The 13,752-nt window shown below is 42.8% G+C and overlaps 1 protein-coding gene across 1 annotated transcript in view; it reads left to right on the forward strand.

The window, feature by feature from the left end:
* POLR3B (RNA polymerase III subunit B) overlaps positions 1-10,413 on the forward strand; it is a 109,878-nt gene extending 99,465 nt beyond the window's left edge. The window contains exons 26-28 of the mRNA XM_043439883.1: positions 2,940-3,053; positions 4,299-4,472; positions 9,678-10,413. Coding sequence (XP_043295818.1) covers positions 2,940-3,053; positions 4,299-4,472; positions 9,678-9,807 — 418 coding nt within the window. The 3' untranslated portion in view covers positions 9,808-10,413. The remainder of the gene's footprint in view (positions 1-2,939; positions 3,054-4,298; positions 4,473-9,677) is intronic.
* Positions 10,414-13,752: the final 3,339 nt, after the last annotated feature.

The raw sequence follows: 13,752 nt of genomic DNA on the forward strand, positions 1-13,752 counted from the left end.
ACGTCTTTGCTGGTGATGCTGAAAGCATTGTAAGATGTGTACCGTGCAAGCAAGGGCAGGTGCTTTTTGTGTCCTGTCTGCCGTGTCTGTTGCTTTCTTTGCTCTTTCCACTCTTCCATCAGGCTGTGGCCCAAAAGTTACTTAGTAGGGAAAGCCCTGGATTTGAATCACTGTACTACTCACCAGCTCTTATTTAGCCCTCTGTGCCTATTTCTTCATCTTAAACATAGGGGAGACAGTCTCTCCCTTCCTAGACTGTGTTATGGATTAAGTCATGAGTTACATGGCACATACTAGATGCTTCCTTTCTTTTGAGGAAGAAGTTCTGGGGTAGTTGAAAATGTTTTTAAAGGCATCATTCTGGCTGCTCTTGCTCCAAACTGAAGAAAAAAGCTTTCTACTGTCAAAGCATTTAAATATTCACTCTCTTTTGAAACTTTTAGCCCACCTTTTCTAAAGGCCCATGAGTCAGCTCTGTGGCAGATGTTGGCCAAGTACCAGCTGTGTGCCAGGCAGTCAGGGCAGGGACTGCAGTGGCAAGGAGACGACGTGCTTATCCTGCAGAGTTTACTTCTCCTGGGGAAGAGAGGCGGTAATCAGAGAAATAACAAATGTATGTTGTAATACCAAACAGTGACAGATACTCTAAAGAAAATATTACCTAGGTGAGAGCTGAGACAGTGGGCTGGCACTGTGATGCTGGGGTGCGAGGAGGACCCCATCAGGGTGCATCTCTCTGAAGAGGTGGCATATTTGACAGAGCCACATGAATACCTGGTGAAAGAGTGTTTCAGGCAGAGGGGACAGTGAGTGCAAAGGCCCAGTGTTGCTGAAGTAGAGTTGTGTGGTGGGGAGAGGGAATAGAAAATGAGTCAGGTGGACAGGAAGCAGCTTGTGTTTTTCCTTGTGGCTATGATACACAGTTTGGGTGATAACAGATTCTGAATGTAATGGGGAACCACTGGGAATCGAGAGCAGAAGAATGACCTGCTGTGAGCTCTGTTTTAGAAGGAATCGCTCTGGCTTACTGTGTAAAGAATAGATTGTTGAGAGATTGTAATGGAATCTGTTGTAGAAGCAGAAAGATAGATCAGAGGATTGTCTGCAGTGGTCCAGGCAGGAAAGGAGGGTGACTTGACAAGGGGGGCAACCGTGAAAGAAGGGCTGTCCTGTACACACTCTTTCACAACCTGTTTACATTTTTTTCACTATTCTTTTTAATTGAATGACTCTTTTAATTTTACAGTGCTTTATGATTTTCAAAAGTTTCACACATGGTTTCATATAATCCCATAATAACCCTTTTTCTCCTACCCCTATATTGCCCTTCTCTCTCTGCTCTCCCCACTGGTAACCAGTAGTTTGTTCTTTATATCTATGAGTCTGGTTCTTTTTTGTTTTATTTACTAATTTGCTACAATTTTTAGATTTCTACATATAAGTGATATCATATGGTATTAGACTTTCTCTGGCTTTTTCACTTAGCATCAGGCCCTGCAAGTTCACCTGTGTTGCTGCAAATGGCAAAATGTCATTCTTCTTTATGCCTGAGTAGCGTTCCGTCTTATAGATATACCACATCTTCTTTACCCACTCATCTGTTGATGGACACTCAGATTGCTTCCATACCTTGGTGACTGTAAATAATTTAAAAGTTTTGTTCGGAAACACCGAAGACCCCAAAGAGCCAAAACAATCTTGAGAAAGAAGAGTAGACCTGGAGGAATCACTCTCCCTAACTTCAGACTGCACTACAAAGCTATAGTAATCAAACAGTACGGTGCTGGCGTAAAAACACACAGGTCAGTGGGACAAGAGGGAATCCCAGACTTAAGCCCACACACTGCGGTTAATTAATCTGTGACAAGGGAGGCAAGAATATACGGTGGAGAAAAGACAGTCTTTTCAATAAGTGGTGCTGGGAATACTGGACAGCTACATGTAAAAGAATGAAATTAGAACAAACTCTAACACCATACACAAAACAAACTTAAAATGGATGAAAGACTTAAATGCAGGACCAGATACTATAAAACTTCAAGAGAAAAACATAGGCAGAATACTCTTTGACATAAGTTGCAGCAATGTTTTTTTAAATCCATCTCCTAAAGCAAAGGATACAAAAGCAAAAATAAGCAAATGGGACCTAATTAAACTGAAAAGTTTTTGCACAGCAAAAGAAACATCAATAAAACAAAAAGATAATCTAATGAATGGGAGAAGATATTTGCAAATGTTAAGACTGATACGTGGACAGGGTTAATATCCAATATATAAAAACAGCTCATATGGCTCAACATTAAAAAAAACAAAAACCTGATTAAAAACTGGATAGAAGAACTGAATAGACTTTCTCCAAAGAGGACATGCAGATGGCCAACAGGCACATGAAAAGATATTCAGCATTGCTAGTTATCAGGGAAATGCAGATCAAAACCATAATGAGCTACCACCTCACACCTGTCAGAATGGCTGTCATCAAAAAGAACAAAAATAATAAATGTTGGTGAGGATGTGGAGAAAAGGGAGCCGTTGTACACTGTTGGTGGGGATGTAAATTGGTGCAGCCACTATACAAACAGTATGGAGATGTCTGAAAAAGCAAAAAATAAAAACTACCATATGACTCAGGAATTCCATTCCTGGTTGTATATCCAAAAAAACCAAAACCACTAATTTGAAAAGATACATGCACACAGTGTTCATAAATTTTTATTTCTTAATTGAACAGTATATCTTTTATTGCATCTGTGGTACTTTTATATTTTCAGTTGTAGCATTTTGTTCACTGCAGTCTGAAAGTCACTCTCTTGCCCATTCATTCAGTCATAAACTCATTCAAAAACAGATTAGGACCTGCCAGTGATGAGTCCTAAAAAAGGCTGTCTCTTGTTAGTCCAAACTTAGTTCTTAACCTAAAACTCTGACCTTTCTTGCAGTGAGCCCTTGGAAGCATACATCTATTTTGGCCCTGTGTACTATCAGAAACTGAAACACATGGTGCTTGATAAGATGCATGCCCGGGCCCGGGGACCAAGAGCTGTCCTTACCAGGTAAGACAAAAGCCATTTATAATGTAGTCAAGTCTACATTGCATTTCTCAGATGTAGCAGTAGGCAGATGTCAAAATTTAGGGTGTTGGGCATCGACAAAAATCACATGTCTGATTAACGTGAGAAAATAGCCACCAATTGAAAATCAGTTCGTAGGTAAGCAAACCCATGGAAGGTCTTGCCAGTAGTCTCCTAACAAAGTCGTTTATCCTGCACCAGTTGGGGCTTGGGTCCCTAACCTTTTAAAGTATTCTCTAGCCCAGCAGATACGTAAACCACAGGGAGTCCATTTAGGGGCCAGTAGGGGGCCAGTTCTCATACAAGAAGGAACGGCCTGAGTAGGACACACAGAACCTTCCCAGTCTCTGGGGAACCTCCCATCTGGCTCAGGAACTCCATCCTTCCAGGGGATTCCTGATCTATTCCAAATTTTATAGAAAACTCTGTCTGCTTCTTTCCATGTTTAATTTATATCTTAACAGTAAAGCTCCTCTCTGGAGCCCTGGCAATGACTATTAGGGACCCAGGTTTCTTCCATAGCGTGTTCTGCTTAGTTTTTCTATTTTTAAATAACAGAGAACTGAGACATCTTTGAAAATACTCAAAAGGCTTTCTCCCCTGATTTGAGAACTATACTGTGCTGATAATGATGATAGTGATGGTGATGGTAATGCTAGCACTGCTGTTTTATGTGATTATATGTTAACTTATTGTTATATCACAGAAGATTGTGTAATTATTGTTTCCATCTAATAATAATATTAGCAGCCACTTGGGTTACGTCTCTTCTTACTGAAGGCTCTTCGGGATAGATTGTCTTACATGTGTTTTTACAAATGAGACTGAGGCTGAGTAGCATGCTTTTGGTCACTGTCTACAAGCAGTTTGACAAATATCATACAATATCACTTACATGTGGAATCAAGAAAAATGGTACAGATGGGCTTATTTGAGAACCTACTGTATCGCACAAGGATCTCTATTCAGTGATCTGTGGTGACCTAACTGGGAAGGAAATCCGAAAAAGAGTGGATATATATATGTATATATAGCTGAGTCACTTTGCTGTACGGCAGAAACTAACAATGTTATCAAGCAACTATACACCAATAGGAAATTAATTTTTAAAATTAGAAGCAGTTTGAATCCAGGTGAGCCCTGCTCTGAAGCCTTGCGCTCTCAGCCAGCGTGTGATGCCGCCTCTGTTTGTTTAGTACAAACACATTTGTCTGATTTCTCCCAAAGGCAGCCCACTGAAGGTCGGTCTCGCGATGGTGGTTTGCGTCTTGGAGAAATGGAACGTGACTGTTTAATCGGTTATGGAGCCAGTATGCTTTTACTAGAGAGACTAATGATTTCAAGTGACGCCTTTGAGGTTGATGTCTGTGGGCAGTGCGGACTTCTGGGGTACTCCGGCTGGTAAGTGGATACCACATGTCTCTCACACCACGTCCCTCGCCTCTTAAATCACAGCTAGTGTTTCACCCTGCATCTTTCCCACATATTCTCCAGCCTTCCCCATCCAGGCATTCCGGAATTCAGGATTCTGTATGTACGTGCTTAGTTTGTCTGCCTAATATTCTGCTCTCTACGACCACTAGAGTTTAAACTCCCAAGGTGACTTTGTCTTCTTTTTAATGTTATCTCAAGTACCTTTTATAACGCTATTCACCTGTAAATACTAGCAGATTCAGAATTACAGCATATTTTAACTAGTATCCTTCAATAGAAGACCGTGTCAAATGCCCTGGTTTAACCTCAAACCCGAAGAACCAGGTATGTTGCCCCAGCTCTTAGAGCAAATTGGTGACAGAGCCGGGACCTTGTCTGTACCCTCTCTGCTTTACACTTGGCCTGTGAATTCCTCGAAGTCAGAGACCACGTCTGTCTCAGTTTTTCAGTCAACAAACATTGAGTAAGAATCAGCCACATGCCAGACACTGTTCTAGGCCCCAGAGTTACAGTGGTGAGTAAGACAGATGAATGGCTGCTCCCGGGAGCTTGTCAGCTCCCCTTGTCTTCTGGCTCATTCTATCTCCACTCTGCCTTCTTTACCTCTGCTTCTCCAGCCTGGGACCTTTTTGATGCTAAATAAAATATAATTGCTTAGGGTTATCCATAGGTAAATTGCATAATTCATAAAGTTTGTGATTTCTGTGTTGAGTTCGGTACACAGGCCAGTTAAAACGTGATACTCCGTATTTTTTGTTTGTGCTCGTTTTCCTCCTTGTACTGGTTCTGCTCTACCACTGCGGAGCAGCTGCTCTCCTTGGGTTAGTCGTGATCCAGAGCCCTGAAATACCCCTGCAGGCAGGAGGGCCAGCAGTTCCCTGGTGTTTACTCACACTTCTGCCAGAGATGAGGTCTAGCAAGGTATAAGGCAGATGCTGTGGGACAGGAAATAGCCTCAGCTCCCTCACCCACCCGCGCAGAGCCCCTTTCCCCACTGAGTCCCCCTTCAGAGCCTCCTTCCAGAGAGAGCCCCAACTTTTTGCCGTCTGTCGCTGCCAGTTTCTTGATGAATGAAAGCAAATCAAGAGTTGGAATGAGTGAACTTCTTTGAACACAGTGTATATACCTTGCTAGTTACACGACAAAACCCTTTAGCCAATTATTTTATGATTTTTTTTTTTTTTGGTGTAAATTATTTGAGAAGGAGTCGTCTGTTTCTTCTTGTCTGTGAAAAGATCGTTTCATATTAAAAAACCAACACAAGAGGTGGCTGTTTGCACTTTGTTCCTTTCCTACGATGGCAGAGAGGAGGTGACAGTCTTCTAAGCATAAGCCTGGGCGTTGCTTTTATCAGTGACATGGGAGGGGGTGTTTCAATTCTGAGATGTCTGTTTGTCTTTTGAAATGCATATTGAGTTTGCTTTTTATTGTTCTGGCTGTGTAGCACACCAACAAATGTGTAATAGCGAGATGCCTGGAACTAGTTGCACTATGCTTAAGTCTTCTAATTTGGTGCAAGGATTTTTTTTTTTAAGCTTAACCTACAAACACGTATTTCTCATATATATGGAGACAGGGAAGTTCAAGATCAAGGTATCAGCAGATGTTCTGTCTGGAGAAGGCCTACTTCCTGGTTCGTAGACAGCCATCCTCTGGCACAAGGATCTCAAAGTAATTTATTTTGAAAAGATGGTGCAGGGGAATCATTTTATTAAGAACAGGGATCATGAGACTTCAGAGAGTTTCCTTTTCTTCTCCATTCTCCCCACATTCCCTCCTGTGCCTCCCACTCAAAGAAGAGAGAGAGTGTGTGTGTGACAGGGAAGAGAGAGAGCAAAAAAGAACGGAAACAGTAGATGAGCTTCATTCACACCCTTTGAAAACCTTCCCCTGTCTTCCGCTAAATACTCGGGGAAACTTGTAAGCCGTGGCTGATCTCCTCGTTCTTCTGTTAAATTCTCACCTCTGGTGCTTCAATTCTGTCTCATTTAGAGATCGTTTGATGGCAGTGCCTGATTTTGAAGCTCATATGTTCAATGTGTATTGTATTTGAAATCCCTTGAAAGAGGACTAACTCAGGTTATACAGTTTAAGGGTCTTTACTGTAATTAAACAGACCTGGATATGCCGTAGGTCTGATTCTGAGTGGCCTGCGTATACCCTTGTTCCCAACAGAAAAAAATAAAATCGTCACCCACTCTGGGAGTCTGCACCCTCCTCGTGCTGCTGCCTAGCAGAGGGGCCTAACGATGCTGTCGTTTTCCGGTCCTTACCTGATGAGGCACGCTGGGTTGTGTGGGAGGGGGCACGGGGCATTTGTTGGAGGAAGTCGCTCTTTAATGAACAGCACAATGGAGGCTGAGTAATTAGAGCGGTTCAGAACCTTGAAACTGGCCTTTTGTCAGTGATTTGCACATTAGTAAGGCATTGCTATGGGGATGTTTACAGCAAGACTGTTGTTCTGCAGAAGACAGGAGGGCGTAAGTCACAAAAGAGAGGAAAACTGCCGAGAAAAGAAAATCCCTATTCAGATAATTAGCTCGTAGAGGATATTCTACTGGACAGTCATTCCTCATGTGAAGCCACAACCTCCTTCCACTGCCTTCACCTTAAAAAATCAGTTTCTTTTCTTGTTGTTTGGGTCAAGTCTCTTCCTTTGGAACTCTTTCAGAAATAGGGTAAAACATTGTATATTTTTATTTATGTGTGTTTTATCTATATATGTGCATGTTTTATCTGTATATATTTATGCATGTATATATGTGCATTGGAACATCTTAAATGATGAGAAATATTTAATAATAGAGAAGATTAGTGGAGATTTTGGATTATGAATCAGCACATATGGAAACTTTAAACAGCTGAGCTTGGATTAAAGTCACAGGGTAATGTACTGGTCAGGTACTGTACTGGTCAGGAGAATCAGCAAGACATTCCCCCAGTTAAATCCATTTCTCCAGTTTAATTAAAGCATGAACATGATTTCCGAATAAATTAGATCAACCCAGGCACATTTAAAAACATAATTCATAAAATGTAATGCATTAATGAGGTCTTCAGGTAATCTTTTAGGAAAAAGTCATCCATAATGTTCTGTTATTAGTGTTGATGGAATCAGATCTCCACAGTGCTTGTTAAGGTCTCTTCAGGTCCTCTGGTGGGGACCCAGGCATGGGTCCATCGTGACTTGTCATTTTTCCCTCCACCTCTCCTTGGAAAGTTCATATCTGCATAGTCACCCACCATCTCGTTCAAATTCTCAACCTTAATGCTTTGCTTTTCTAAAATTAATGAAGCTTTATTTTACTGATGGCAAAAATGATCCCTGAATATTTTTGTAATATTCAGTTTTAAAAAATACATATATATAGAAAAAATACAAATTGTCACGTTTGTGACAATACAAATTCCTGCCACCCACAGATGACCACTGTCAACATTTTAGTGACCCTTTGGGGACATTTCTGTTTGCCAATAGTTCTGTGGTTTAGTTGCTAAGTCGTGTCCGACTCATGGACTGTAGCCCACCAGGCTTCTCTGTCCATGGGATTCTCTAGGCAAGAATGCTGGAGTGTGGGTTGCCATTTCCTTCTCCAGATAGTTCTGTACCCTTTTTTATTTTAAATCATGAACCCCTTTGAGATTCTGATAGTAGCATAAAAATAAAATTATATACACCAGAAAATCTTGTTACAGATGATTTTGGAAACTTCATACATTTACTGAAACCCGTCTGAGAACCCCCCATGTAATCATGCTGTTAAGTAGACTGCTTTTTCACTCCACGCTATGTCCTGGACACCTTTACATTTCATTAATCTGGGTCTGGCTGCACAGGGTTCTTCTGCATAAATGTCCTGTAATCATAGAACCGGTAATTTATTGAACATGTGAGTTCTAGCTTTATGCTGTTATAACCAGTTTGACCATGAACATTCTTGTGCCACTTTTGTGATTACTCAGTGAAATGACACGCACCTCTTCATGTTTAACTCATGTTGTCTTATTTCTCTGGTCTGCCGATCACTAAGGAATCTCCCTCCAGCCCCCCGTCAGCACTGACTTCTAAGCCATGGTTGCTGTCTCTCCTACATTCATTTTGCACCCTGTTACCTGGGAAGATCCAGTTTTCTACCTGTTAAGTTTCAGGATATGTACTGGAAATCTGTTGTCCCAGGTACCCCAGACCCTTGAGGTACAGGGTGAGGTCCTATTTTGGTCTGAAACCTAAGAGAATAATTCAGTTTCTCCCCTGGGACCCTTCTTCCATTGTAGCCATTGATTAAGATCTAGGTTCAGTTCACTGGCTTTTCCTGAAGAAAGAGAAAAGAAAACTAATTGAAAGAGCAGACGTGTTGCCTCAGAGCGGGTGCTGTTGTGAAGATAAAGTGGGAACACATGAACACACACAGGAATCAGTGCATTGTGAGTGCAGTGGCCTCCAGGACTAAGGGAAATATCTGTGCTTGAAGAGCCCTGGAAAAATAAGTAGCATTTGACTGGACACCACCTTCCTATATGAAAGTCTTCTCTTGCCCATCACACTTGAAGCATTTCAGTGACAGAGAGCAAATTGAGCATCTTGTCTAGAATTATATAGAGCAGCAGTAGCTTTTCAGCTACGGGGATAGGGACTAAATTGTTTTGAAATTCTTTCAACAACAAAGACTAAATCTGAGTAACTTTCAGATGGTTCAGATTTCTGGGCCTCATTCAAAACAAGTATATAGGCAGATATTTTGCATTTTAAAGAGAAGGGTCTAGAAGTGTGGATGCAATTGATTAAAAGTATGTGCTTTTAAAACTGGGGGAGTGGTACTTGGTTTTTTTTTTTTCTTTTCCTGCCTTGGATGCTTCTTTTTATTCCGGGGGTGTATACATACATATTTGGAGAAGGAAATGGCAACCCACTCCAGTATTCTTGCCCAGAGATTTTCATGGATCGAGGAGCCTGGCGGGCCACAGTCCATGGGGTCGCAGAGAGCCGGACACCACTGAGTGACTCACACTTTGACGCGCGTACGTACAGGTTTGACAGTGTGAATGAACGCTGAGGACTAGGACGTGCGCGCTCGGTAGGGTGGCCGTGGTGGGGCGCAGGGCGCGTCTCCCCCTCCACGCTGCCTCCGCCCCTGGGTGCTGCCCCTCTAACGCAGCTGACTTGGGTTTCAGGTGCCACTTCTGCAAGTCGTCCTGCCACGTGTCCTCACTGCGCATCCCGTACGCCTGCAAGCTGCTGTTCCAGGAGCTGCAGTCCATGAACATCATCCCCAGGCTGAAACTCTCCAAATACAACGAGTAGGAGGGGCCAGATGGTTATGTAAAGAGAACAGGCGATACGTCCAATGCAGTGGAAAGCAGAAGAGATGAGGACCACGTCTTCAAACAGCCTTTGAATTGTTCTCTCTCTCAAAAAACACTAACCACATAATTGATGGAGAGGTTTTTTTTACACATTGGGAGACTTGGCTGAACATCCTCCATCAAGGAGCCTTATGCCACGGGAGAGGTGCCAACAATACGGACTCTAGTGAAGTCTCTTGTCCATATACCAAATGTGATTCACAAGTGGATGTGAACTAAAAGATAAACTTATTTATGTTCTGGTATCTTGAAATTTACTCATTAGAAAGACCTTCCTTCTTAAGAAAGTAATGTTTAGGGTCAAAGAAAACTCAAGATTCTTAGGAAACAGGAAGAATCTGTTTGAGTTGGTTGACTCCTTTGTCCAGGAGGCTGTTCTGAGCTGTGTCTGTAGGAAAGACAACAGCAGGAAGCTGAGAGGATAAGCGGGGTCTGTCTTGTCTGGTGCAGTGGGGGGATAAATTTTCCCAACAATTGAATCTTGTCTTTATACACCCAACTTTTTAATTCTATTAATAAATGTCTTCCTACCCTCTTAAATTTACCAAGGATGTCACTTTTTCTTAAGGACTAACTGCTACTCTTCTAAACCCCCATGATATATGCAGTAACATTTGTTGAGTATCTGAAAATAATTCCATGAATGCTTTGTTAAGTTTTCCATCCTTTCCATTCCTGCCAGGATGTTTAGCTGTTCATTTGGTTTTTAATCAGACAGCACTCTTCATCTGATTCTATAATGGGTTGTTCTTAATTGCTCTGCCCCGAAGCCAGATAAGTACTTGTGTTAGGGTTGTTTATAAGTCAGAAAAGCTTTGGTTAATGACCCAAGGCCGGGTCCCCAGCATGTCACATTCAACCTGTGCCACAGAATATTAGTAGGGTTCTAGAATCAAGGTCCAGAGTCAGATAAGGTTGAGAAACATGGTGTATCCACGTTAAACTGCCATGGACTTGTTCAGAGGCTTTCCCGAGCTACTGTGTGCTGGGACTCTGAAAGAGGGAGCCAGGCTGGTCACTGACATGGGAAGCCAAGCTTGACAGTCTCACTCAGGTCCTGGAGGCTTCTTAGGATGGACTGCAGGGGAGCAGACCTTCTCCAGCCATCTCCACGTGTCTCTGTTCCCTTCAGGGACTGGGTAGGATTTACAAAGGCAGAGGGGTTTGAATGCCCAGATCTCTCGCTTCAGCTGGTGGTTCCTTCTTTGCGTGTGGCTTTGTTGTCCTCAAGAGTGTCAGTGCCTGAAGATGACTCTACTAGATTCAATGCGTGTGTCCTGCAGTTCGTGGGCTGTTTAAGGAGCTTTGTACGGTAACTTTGACTATTTCCTGTTACATACATGACAACTCCACTATCAACCCTGCTAAAGATGCCGTAGCCCTGCCCCATGAGGCTCGCCACGACAGTGACCCCTGGGAGGAGCTGCTGGCGTGGGGGCTCCATCACATCCCCAGTGTGAGACCCTGTCCTGAGGATAGAAAGGGCAGGACACAACTGCTGCCCCAAGGGGCTCAGAGCCCAGTAGGGAGACCAGACGCCACTAGTCATGGGACACTGCCCATCAACCAGTGCTGAGGCTTAACCCAGCAGTGCTGAGGGTTAGCTGTGCTCTGAAGTTTCCGAAACAGCCCAAGAAGCTGAAGCTCCAAGTGGCTGACTCACCCAGCGCCCCCCACCCCAACTGATGGGGAACAGTAGGGGCCTGGAGACCAGGGTTCCTGATTTGGAGGGCTCACTTTGGGTGTCATCCATGATTCTTATTTCTTTTTTTTTTTAAATTTTTTTAGTTGTGGTGAAATTCACATAAAACGTGCTATTTTAACCAATAACTGTACAGCTCCGGGGCACTCAGTACATTCACATTGTGCAGCTCTGATCATCATCCATAGGATTCTATTTTTCAGCCACTAAATGTGGCAGTCTTTTTTTTTTTTTTTAGACTCAGGTGCCACTGAGTATTTGAATGCTTAAACTTCTTTTTTCAAAAACAGTTCAGTCCTGAAGGGAGTTAGCTAGGAAGTTCCCAGTTCTCCAAGTTAACAAAGATCTAGAAAGTGTGGGTTCCAAACTGAGACCTCCTTAGAGCAAAAAATTGTGTCAGGTTGGTAATTTCAAAAACCAGCAGATACTCCATTTATTTGAATAACTAGTTGACCGAATAATATTTTGATGAAAAGAACCCAGAATTGATATTAGCTCCACTATACTTTATTTGTAAGTTCCTTATATAAAAAAATGACCAGTTAGATTTCCATTTCCAGTAATGATAGAATAACCTTTTGCAGGCCACCCTCGAAGTGCCTTTTTCCCTCCGGGCTTTGCCAGGCTAGAATTGGCTCAAGGATAAAAGGCTAAAATGCCAGGCCAAAGCCACTGCAAGACTGCACCCCTTTTCTGAACTTTGGTGAGTCCAAGGGCTGGGGAGACAAAACTGTGGGCTCGGTGTGGCCAAGAGGACAGGCCTAGAAAGGCCAAGATCCCAAATAGAAAGCAAGCTCCCTGAGGCGAACCCAGCTTCTCCACCACTTTTCCCCTCGTAGTAGTCTGCTCTGGATGCCGCAACTGGATGCCACAGACCGGGCGGTTACACAATAGACATTTATTTTCTCACAGTTCTGGAGATTCAGAGTCCAGGATCAAGGTGCTGACAGGTTTGGTCTCTGGTGCAGACGCTTGTTTCTTCCTGGCTGCAGACAGCCACCTCTCACAGTGTCCTCACATGACCTTTCTTCTGTGTGTGTAAGGAGAATGAGTGAGCTCTGGGTCTCCTCCTCTATTTCAAAGAACACCTGTGACGTCATTTAACGTCAATTACCTCCTTAAAGGCCCTGTCTGCAAATAAAGCCACATTGGGAGTTGGGGCTTCAACACAGGAATTTTGGAGAGGCACAGTTCAGTCCATCATACCCGTCAAGGCATTTGCCAGCTCATAGCAGCACTGGCTGGCCTGCTCGCAGTGTCTTTTAAAGCCGAAAGTGCCCAGCAGAAATGTGTGTGTATGTCTTATCCGTAGGCAGGAGCAGAAATGTTTCTAATAGTACTGTTGTAATAGCCCCAACTTATAAATAATCCCTGCCTATTAACAGTGTGATATAGAAGGAAGTGACAGCCCACTCCAGTATACCTGCCCTGGGAAATCCCATGGATAGAGGAGCCTGGCGGGCTACAGCCCATGGGGTCAAAAAGAGTCAGACATGACTGAGCAACAACTACTACTATTAATGATGAAATAGATCTGTTATAGGATGTTTGCAAGTGGAACACTATATAGTGATGAAAAGCCTCACACAGATCACAGATAATCTCACAACCGTAATAGTGGGTTAAAAAAAAAAAAAGCTAAATACAAAAGAATGCATACTATATTGATTCCCTTTAAATTCAGAAATAAGCAAAACTAATCTATGATCTAAGAAATCTTGATAGCAGTTCCTATGCAGAGTGGGTGGCTGGTGACTATGTAGTACAAGAAGGGGCTTCTAAGGTGCTGGCTGTATTTTTTTTTTACCTAAGTTGGTTATATGGGTGTTTATGAAAACATACTGAGCCACATACACAGGATTTTTCACTTTTCTGAATATACATTATGCTTCAACAAGTTAAGTTTTTAAAAAGAACACAGATTCTAAACCTGTGGTTCAGCCTCTTCATCTAATGGCTTTGTTGCCCCAACTGTCATATGTTATCTTTGCTTGAGTTTATCCATTTTCAAAATGGGAAAAAGTAACAAAACTGACACTCAGGGCCCGTTTTAGAGGTTAAATGAGGTAATATGTCTAAATGACTCAGCGCGACGCCTGGCGCATGATGAGTGTTCACAAGCACTTGTTACTGTTTTCAGTGACGGAGTTCAGACTCCTCACTTAAACCGCCGCCAGGACG

This window comes from Cervus canadensis, chromosome 21 (genome assembly GCF_019320065.1).
Source record: "Cervus canadensis isolate Bull #8, Minnesota chromosome 21, ASM1932006v1, whole genome shotgun sequence".
Lineage (NCBI taxonomy): Eukaryota > Metazoa > Chordata > Mammalia > Artiodactyla > Cervidae > Cervus > Cervus canadensis.